The sequence below is a fragment of the Limulus polyphemus genome, unplaced genomic scaffold, assembly GCF_000517525.1.
Source record: "Limulus polyphemus unplaced genomic scaffold, Limulus_polyphemus-2.1.2 Scaffold161, whole genome shotgun sequence".
Lineage (NCBI taxonomy): Eukaryota > Metazoa > Arthropoda > Merostomata > Xiphosura > Limulidae > Limulus > Limulus polyphemus.
Window position 1 is genome coordinate 414,208 of NW_013665771.1, and position 10,473 is coordinate 424,680.

General features: G+C 29.4%; 1 protein-coding gene across 1 annotated transcript in view; it reads left to right on the plus strand.

Moving 5' to 3' along the window:
- LOC106476928 (zinc transporter ZIP10-like) overlaps positions 1–10,473 on the plus strand; it is a 31,702-nt gene that overhangs the window by 12,345 nt on the left and 8,884 nt on the right. The window contains exons 4-10 of the mRNA XM_013937547.2: positions 1,764–1,971; positions 3,922–4,091; positions 4,927–5,097; positions 5,513–5,654; positions 6,972–7,406; positions 9,424–9,504; positions 9,854–10,041. Coding sequence (XP_013793001.1) covers positions 1,764–1,971; positions 3,922–4,091; positions 4,927–5,097; positions 5,513–5,654; positions 6,972–7,406; positions 9,424–9,504; positions 9,854–10,041 — 1,395 coding nt within the window. The remainder of the gene's footprint in view (positions 1–1,763; positions 1,972–3,921; positions 4,092–4,926; positions 5,098–5,512; positions 5,655–6,971; positions 7,407–9,423; positions 9,505–9,853; positions 10,042–10,473) is intronic.

Sequence of the window (10,473 nt, forward strand, 5' to 3'; positions counted from 1 at the left end):
TACACTGCTAAATTAGGGACGGCTAGCGCAGATAGCCCTCGTGTAGCTTTGCGCGAAATTCAAAAACAAATAATTATTTTTATTATATTGACCTTTTAGCCATGCCTGGCTAACAATACAGAGTTACAATGACATGGCACACTTGCAATCATGTTACCGTATTCAGTAACATAAAACTGATCTTTGGTCTGTACAAAATAACTTGTCTTGGCTGTGTTTTAGTAGACTAGTGTTTTGTAAAATATAGTCACATTTCCATTATTATACAATTTATATGTATATAGATTATTGCTATTTGGAAATAAGTTCTTAAACTTATTTTTCTTAAAACATAGAACAGTAAATCAAGAAGTAAAGCAAACAAACATCTCTTCTTGTTATGACCATTGTACTTGGTTGCTGCTTGACGTAGGTTGCTAAGCCTTTAAAAAATGTTGCACGTGGAGGATACGAAACAAAATAATTTTTTTTAGGTTTTATATATATACATATGAATAAATAAAATAAATTACTACGTCAATACCCTGGAATTTCACTATAATTTATCAAGCTTAATAACTAAGATGTATTTTAGTAAAAAAAAAATTTTGAGAAAACTAAAGACACTCCCTACCTCGTTGAAATATTGGTTCAAAAGAAAGAAATGGCTCCAAGCCCATTAAAATGCCTTAGAAAGCCACTGGGGGACATTCTGAGCTTCTAATTGGTTATTCATGTCATATATAGAAGTAAGTGTATATAAGGGAGTGTTTCCAAAAATGGAAAGAGGTGGGCGGGGTGCCACTGTATTTGATTTATTACATGAGCAATATATTAGTAAATAGGAAAGATAAGATGTTCTTATTTTATATTCTAGCTTGTCAATATCGGTAATTTTAGTTTCTAATTCATACAAATCTATAGACTTAGCTTTTGACATCACAAACATCTAATTTGAACCAGTACTGCATTCAACATATCACGTGTCACACAAAAATCAATATTTATCTGTGTTTTTTTTTTTTTGTATTTACTTTTAAATTAAGAAATTTAGTAATGTATAGTTTTAAAATTTGAATTATAATCTACAGTTTGATACCAAACGTATTGACATAAACTCGTGAAATAGCAGTTCAGTAAAGTTTTGAATGTGAGTCGATAAATGAGATGACATGACCTTTCATCCGTGACCTTTCTCAAAAGGGTTAATCTCCCAGCTCTATATTAATTATACATATTAAAGATCTGAAGAGAAATTCAAATAATAATATAGCTTAAAATAAAATTTTACCAAGTATATTGCAGTGTACCTAATTTTGACTTCACTGGTGCTGTAATTAACATGGTACATACATGCGACATGAAAATACAGATATCTCAGTGTCTGTTTGTTGTTCATTGGGGGTATTCCTAAAACCATGGTCATTGATAAGTAGATGCAATATGTTGTTGAAATGTGAGTGACCATATCTCTATAAAGTATTAAGTCTTATCAAAAGTATAAATACCTGTTAGTACATTGATTCACTTAATGCATGATACAGTTGTGTGTGTATATATATGTATTGTATGAATGACTTTCTTGATTGTTTTTGATGTTTGTTTCCTCCAATTTGGCAACAAGAAAGAAAAAATAATTATGCAAACATAATTTTTAAATCTTGCTGTGTTTTTAATGTTTATTGTTGAATGTAGAATAGAACAGTTAATATCATTGATTTTTTCTTATTGTATGCTTATATATGTACTTCTATTTGTGTTTATTGGTGTTGTTTTTTTTCCAGTGTTTGACAGCATCTGATTTTTTTAATTTTGTTGATGTTCAACCTGGTGTGGAGATTAAACCTGCTGACTTCCTTAATTTCTGTCCTGCCATCATATTAAAACTTGATCAGCATCCCTGTGAAAATTCATTTGTACATAGCACACATGTACATCATATGCTCGACAAAGAGGTAGTGCACAAAGGCCATAACACTTTCTCTCCTTATGGTAAGTTTTAGAAGAGTATTGACTGCAACATTTAAATATTTTTTTCTGGGTAATTTTGTGTTGTTATTTTTTTTATCATGGCAGACACATTTTATGTATGAAAAACTAAATTATTTGAAAATGAGTAGGAACGAATTAAAAAGTAATGTTTGAAATTTGTTACAAAACATTGTCTGTTTTCGCACTATATTTCCTAAGAAAAATCTTTTGGTAATAAATTGCTCTTTTATAGAAAAATGTAAAAGGTTATGTGTAAGGTTAAAATAATAAATATTTTACTTAATATTCATAACAAGAGCTGAGATATGTACACTGGTAATTAATACAAGTTCATAATTGTTGTTTTGTACATATCATTTATAATAAATGTAAATACATATTTAATAAAACACTATAATTTTCTGAAAACGTTCTCTGCATAAATACCTATGCTTTTTTTCTACACTTTGTTATATTTTTTTTAGAAATTTATACTGGAAGCATTTATAAAAACTTGTTCAACTGTGAAAATATTTTGATTTTTTACCTTGAATTTGTTCTTGATGAAAAACTTACACAGAATTATTTTGTGTATTGTACACTTACAATTGCTATTTTCATTTCTTTATTCTCTTTACCTCTAGACACTACTTATGTTATTTTGGTTGTTAAAGTCTCCAGTTTCACCTAAAATAGTGACAAGTTTGTGACCATCAATGATTAATTATCAGTTTGTAGTTAATATTAATGTTTGGATAATGTGTATCTTTTAACAAGTATTGTTTGGTCATAATATGATCAGGTGCATGGTTATTAGAGGGTCTTTGTTAGTTGTAATTCAAAGGGAATATTAATTTTTTTTGAAATTTCCTTCTCTGAATTGTAATTATAGATGCTTGAAAATCCGAACTGATAGACTTTTAAAATTATGTATTTAATAAACTAGAACACGTACTACTTTTCATTTTTGAGAAAATCAGCTTCAAATTCTTAAGAATCTCTCCTTTCACAATCCTTAGAACAAGCAAGTTCATCTTCTTAGTAACTGTTGTAACAAAATTCAAGAAATAGATTATCAAAATAGATTTTTTCATGCTACAGAGTTTATGATTTATTAATTTTGTGTGTGTATACGTTGCATATGTTCATTTTCCTGTTACACCCTTGAGTATCAACTAACAAACACATTTTAAATATCCACTTTATGTTCAACATGCATGTCATTAGTAATTGACCAGTGTGATTATTTTCCAGTTTTAAGTTAATTATGTTGATCTCCATCACAAAGGAATTTGTTTTTTAAATTATTTACTAATTAAGTGCCAGTAAACTTCTGATGTAACTGCCATGTTTTCTACACCTATATTATGTTAACACCTTAAATATGTATACAAATTCAACTGCAGAATGATAATTAAAGCTTCTTTATGTAAATGTCATGGTTACTATTGCAACATAAGTTCAAGCTAAAAAGATATTTGCTATTCTATAATCTTACTTGGGAGAGATTTGCAAAGTAATAATTTTATTTTTCAATGGTGATTTTAATTAACCCATTAACTGCGGATGATGGATATTTCCGTCATTGAAGTTCTATGGCTCACATATATAATTATAACTCTATGCGAATGACGAAAATTACTGTTTTATTGTGATTGATGGCAACTCAGTTTTATCTGTGAGTCAGAAAATGGCAACTAAGCTGCTCCCACCGCAGTTAATGGGTTAAGTAATAAACAGAAATTAAAGTTTACTTAATTTATCTCCTTTTATATATAAAAACCAGAACCTATATGATGGATTTTCACCCTCATGTACCATTTCAAAGAAATAATTTACATGATGAAATGAGTTTCTGCTTTTGTCAACATCATGCATTTCTAAGCAGTTCATATATGCTTGCTCTTGTTATAGTTTTAATTATGAACAGAGTATATATATAAAAAAAGATTATTTCTTTCTTTATTCTAGCTTGGGGTTATGCCTCTATTTCTGTAATTGTTATAAGCCTGTGTGGTTTGTTAAGTGTGGCTGTAATTCCTGTCATGCAAAGGATGTTCTACCACACGCTACTTCAGTTTCTTGTTGGTATGGCTGTTGGAAGTTTGTCAGGGGATGCTCTTCTTCATTTATTACCACATGTAAGTTGATTCTAATTATTTTTCTTTGAATAACAAAAAAGATATTTAAAATATACTCATATAGTATTGATATCAGTTCAAAATATAATTTTTTTTGTGCCTGCAGTGAATAGAACAAACACATAAGGCCAAAACAAAATACCGAATTTCCTGGAAAATTACCCCTTCCACTGTCTGAGAATAACCACAAAGTGCACATGAAGGCAATGGGAATGTTTTCCTGTTTGAAATTTTTATTACATCATTAATATTAAGCAAAAACTTACTGATATCATGTGTGCTGTTTGTTGAATTGAATGATAAATACCTGTTGAGGTGGATTTTTGGTTCATGGTTATGCACCAGAAAGTTGAACAATTGCTCTCAGTATGTGAAGATAGAACTAGTCTAAATCTATATGTGTGCTATGCTCATCGTGGTAATTGATCTTTAATTAAGTAAAAAAGTAAACCTATGTATAATTTTATATTGACATTTTTAACACAGACACTTGTTAATAATTAATCATGCAAGAAAACCTTACTTTTTTGATAACCTTTATATGTATGTCTTTATGAATAGCTGCAGAACAGACTTGAATATTTTGTATCCTAGTGACTGTGTTTTTTACATATTTTGAAGAAAAAAATCTTACCTGGAATTTTTTAGTCTGTTACTGGAAACATAATATATTTTTTTATTTGGCATAATAATTACATGCATACTTCACATCAAGAATTTCTTTCAATAAACTAATGCTTTTAGTTAAACTTTACATTTCTAGACAATTATAAATTGTCCTTTCAGTTTGGCAAGTGTTAGTATAATGTAACTGTATAGGACTTTTGTATTTTAGGCTATGGCAGGAGAACATATCCACAATCATGAAAGAGATGAACATACCAGAGAAGAATCTATGCTAGTCTGGCGAGGTTTGGTAGCCCTGTTTGGAGTATATATTTTCTTTCTTGCAGAAAGGTTGTTGAATTTGTTTACTGCCTATTATCGAAGGAAAAAGAGTGCCAAGGTATTTTTTGTATTTACTGTTAAAAGATTTGAACATGTTTGTGTTATTAAATGGAATTACTTGGAATTTTTTGTTATTTGAGCAAATATTGTAGGTTTGTTAGGTATCTGTATTATTTGTTTTTTTACATTTGGAATTTTTTAAAACTGTTTAATCAGTTGAATATGCAACATGCAGCAATTTACAAAAATCTGATATTTCATAGGTGTGCAATTTTATACATAGCTACAAATACCTTTAATTTTGAAAAGTTTATTGTCATAATAAGCTCATTTTTTTATTTTTTTCTAATTAGAACTATATCACAAATTTTGTATAAACCTTTTATTTTCTAAATGCTTTGAGGATTTGAATATGAATGTTTTATTTAAGATGTTAATTTATGGAACACAAGATTTTTATTTTTTACTTCTAGGCTGCTGAAGTGCCAAAATTACTGGTTGTTTTTCGTAAGATAGATCGTGATCATAATCGAGCAGTTGGAGAAAAGTTGTCTCATCACAGGCAGAGCTCTTGTGATTATAATGCAGATCCAGCTAATGTTAAAGATTTAGAAAGTATGATTTTTTGCTTCTTATATTCAACTTAAATGTTTTTTTCTATTATTGGAGTCATTATTTTGCAGTATCATACCTATGTACAATACAAAATATGAAATTCCTATCGTGTATTTAATTGAACTGTTTTGAAGAAAAATGAAGCAATATGCATTTGTTTTGAGTCATTACTATTATTTATGTTATGTTTAATAACTTTATGTTGTTATAATATAAATTGATTAATATACAGTGGTATCTATTAACCAGAAGGAGGTGGTTATTTTTCCAGTTATTTCAGTAACAATATAATTAATTATTGTAAACAAAACATACTGCTACAGAATAGAGAATTACAGATTTAATATTTTTATGTATATAAATCTGATTACTTGCAGAAGTAGAGTTGAATATACTAAACTTTTTAAGAGATACATGTAAGCCTACTCAAAAGTCTTAGATCTTATGATCAATTTGTATAGCCTTAAGATTTATTTTTTCCATGTGCTTTTAAGCTTGATTTTCAAAAGAATAGCTTTATGTGTGATGAATTAGTGATGAGGGAAATAAAAATATCTCTATTTAACCATTGTCATTTAGATAATCAAACAAATTTGTTCTATTTGTTTCTCATTATTTATTTACCAAAATATGATGGAAATATTTTCAAAAAGTTTATTAGTAATTTTCATGTATATTGGCAGTCATTTTTTTAATGTTGAGTACTATTCTGAAAAGCTTCAACCTATAATTATACAGTTTTTGTATCTATTATTTAGGGCTATTATGAAAAATAAAGGTCCTGAGAAGTTGTGCTTCTCTATATAAGGAAACTACTAATAATTTTACATTGTGCAAGGGTACTTAACCATTACAGTTTTAAACTGTCTATTATGACTTCTTTTATAGCTCATTGGAAAGACTGTTCATATGGACAGAAAGTTATTTTACACCATGAAAAAGCTCAATGATAAAAACATAGAGTATTTTTGTAATGTAATATAAAAATCTTCCACCAACTGTTTAAAATAAAATGTACAATTTTTTATTAAAATTACCCTTAGCACACAACCAAATTCATGAGAGAAAAACTTAGCACTGTTTTTGGTGTGCATTCATTTACATACACAGTTGCAGTTAGTAATTTTGGAAAATATTCTACGGATTAAATGGCTGCAAAAGATAATGTTTTTACAAAACCACAATGTTTTGTGATTGAGTTCTGTTACTCAAAAGAAAAAATTATATTATTCAAACATACATATATTTGTTAACTACTAGGAATTCATTTTTTATTATCAAACATACCACTTCTTTTTCAACTTTACTACCCTTCAGGGTTGAATGCTGATCCAGAAGATGAAGAAAGGGAGGATGTAGAATACCACGAGCCACTTTCCAAGAAAGGCTCAGGTATTAACTGTGAAGACACATCTTTTTCAGTGGAACCTTGTGAAGCTTCTAACTGTGATACTTTTGGGGTCAAAGACAAGAAAAAGGTTGAGAAGCTGATTTCTTCCACACAGTTAGATGACTCTTGTCATATGATGATGGAAAAGAACATGATACCTGCTGAAGATGAATGCCATAAAGAGACACTGGTATTTCGTCACGATTCCACTGATCACAGCTATGTGGTCACCATGACAGACCACCATCATCACCATGGAGTACATGGTCATAGCCATGAAGTCCCCACATCTGTGTCTGGTGTGGCATGGATGGTGATTTTGGGTGATGGGCTCCACAACTTCTGTGATGGACTGGCAATTGGTAATTTTAAAAATTATGAAACAGTTAATATTTTTGAACAATAGATTGTTTGAATGCAAAAAGTGCTTTCTGCCACTACATGGATTAAATGGCAAATTTTAATGTTGTAAGCTTTGAAGTTTCTCAGTGAGCCATTAGGGGCTTGCACTGGAATTTTAACTTCTGTGTCTTCCATCTCTGTAGTGTTTAAGGTAGAATGTTGATCTCCTATGAATCTCATGCTGAAGAATTTGTAATCCACTTTCAACACAAGACAAGCCCAGTCTAAATAAAATTCAGAGCCAACTCTATCATAATTGAGTGGCTGTAAAATTTACTTAATAGCTTAAAAACTGTGTATTGAAAATCAGTGTTTAAAAGTGAACAAAAATGTGTGTTAAAAATTAATATGATTTTTTTATACATTAAACACAAACTTTTATAGTTTAAATGTAATGCTAATTTATGTCTTTACTTTGCTAAGTTAAAACAAAGTTAAAAGTTTTTAAGGATGGATGTGTGCAAAATTAGGTTTCTTCCTTTTAAGTTTCACTAGTGGTAGTTGTGAAGGAAGATTTTTTAATTTCTGCTGTAAGCCAATCTCAAAGATATGTAAATGCTAGCTTAGTAATTAAGGTTGATAAGTTTTAGAATAGGAAAAGTTCTAATTGTGTTTTTTTATTAAGTAGAGCTTTAAAGAGATATGTGTTTTCAAAACAATATCTTTAATGCACAAAAACTCAAACACAGCATGAAAGTTTTGCTCTGATAGCTTTTGTTTGTTGACAGTGTGCAATATATTTAAATTAAATCCTCTTTATTTTAAGTCTGCTGGTTTTATTTATTGTTTATATTAGTGGAATAATGTGATTTCATCATTTAGGGATACTGTTTTACTTGCATTATACCACATATATCTGTCAAAAAAATTTGAATGCTAAAATTCAGGGTTTGATCCTTGTGGTGGGCACATCTGAGATAGCCCATTGTGCAGATTTGTGCAGAAAACAAACTTATTTAGTAAATGTAAATAATATCAGTTATGTGTAATAGACAAAGTTTTTTCTGTTATTTACAAATATTAGCTTTAGTTCCTTAGAGTAGTGTAATATTTTGGATTTCAATCTAATGGAGATACCTTGGTTCTAACAGTTAGATTCAATGTTATTTTTATTTCAAAGTAAATGTAAAAATTAACATATTTTGAGAGTCACACAACTTGTGAAAACTTATTCATTCTGTCAAGTTATTAAGAACTGTTTTCAATAATCATTCTTAAAATTAAAAAGAAAAGTTAAGATTTACAAATAATGTATCACATTGAGTAATAATATAAATTGCTGATGTACCTTTAAAATCCCTTATCAGGGTAATGGGATTGGGAATGGTTTAGTGGTTAGTATGCCTGGATTATGAATCTGAAGATATGTGTTTCACATCCTTTTGTTTCAAAAACATGTTCTATACTTTGGGTTTCAGGGTATGTTAAAAGAGTAATAACCAAATCCCAGTATTTGGTGTGACAAGAGTGAGCTCAGAGTTAGCAGATGATGTTATTGACTGACTAGCTGCCTTCCTTCTTTTCTGTCAATTCAAACTTAGTGCTGTTGAAGCTTTACACGAAAACTAAGCAACCAGTTTAATGCTTTTTTCTTCATGTTACTGCATGCAAACAATTTAAATAAATATTATAATAAACTTTGATCTGGAATAAACAACCAGAATCTTGATGTTGTGTATTTTTTAAGAATTGTGTTTTGAAGGTCTTTAATTTTTTCTCAGCAGACAACTTTTAAAGTATTGTAGCAGACAAAATATAAAACATCATGAGCTGTAAATTATCTATAGTTGTAATAAAAACTGTTTCTGCACACAAGTTTCAAATGAGCCTTGTGAAAAAGTGTGCTTTCTTCTTTACTGTGCTCATAAAACCCCCTTAAAATGGCAAGGAAATAGAGAATTTTTTCAGAAAGTAAGTAGTTGAACTTGTTGAATGTTTTGAAACAGAATCATAAATAGCTCATTTTAATATTTGTAGGTGCTGCATTTGCGTCTGGAATATCAGGTGGTTTAAGTACAACTATTGCTGTTTTTTGTCACGAGCTGCCTCATGAACTTGGTATGTTGATTTGGCTATTATTATTTTTTTCTTGAGTATGAATATACTTGGATAGATAAGAAAGTATAAATATATATTAATGCTCATAGCAAGGGATTACCCAGAAGGGAATGAAATGTATCTAGTTAGATATATGCTAACCATAAAAGACAAATTAAAAAGTCTGAAGAGTTAGTTTTATAGACTATTAATTATATGAATTTTGACAACTTTGAGTGCATTAACAAATGAATATTTACTGTGGTTATGTAAGGAAGTGGTAGTAGAATGATTGAGGTTTATATAGAACTATTCTGACAAGTAACCTTCAATTTCATTTTAAAAATGAGTTTAACTTTTTGCCACACAGGTGACTTTGCCATGCTGTTGAAAGCAGGAATGTCTGTCAAGCAAGCTTTATTTTATAATGGAATCTCTTCTATCCTGTGTTTTATTGGTATGGTGATTGGAGTAGCCATGGGTAATGTGAGCACTGCTAGTATGTGGATCTTTGCTGGAGCAGCTGGAATGTTTCTGTATATTGCCTTAGTAGATATGGTAAGTAGATCGAATATAATACTCAAAATATGTAGCTACAGTTTGACGTGTATGTGTTACATGAATTGTTATTTTCTTTAATCACTATAAACATCTTTTTTTATGTTTAAAGTCATGTAATTTTGATAAAATGGCAAAATGTTTTAAATCTTTACCTACTTTGTTTTCTTGAAGTAAGGATTTTTTTATGAAACTACAATAATATTTTGTTCTAACACACAATACTAAATTGAAAAAATAATTAACTAGTTTACATGTATAATTGTGTGTGATCTTAGCCCTCTCATGATGCAAATTATCTCTTTCAGCATGGGCTTGGTCCCTCATAACCATTTTGTGCTTGTTATACTTTTCATGCTATAACTTTTAAATTAGTAAGCGAATGTTAAAAATTTGGCAGATTATCAGTAAACATTACAATGCTTTCACAAA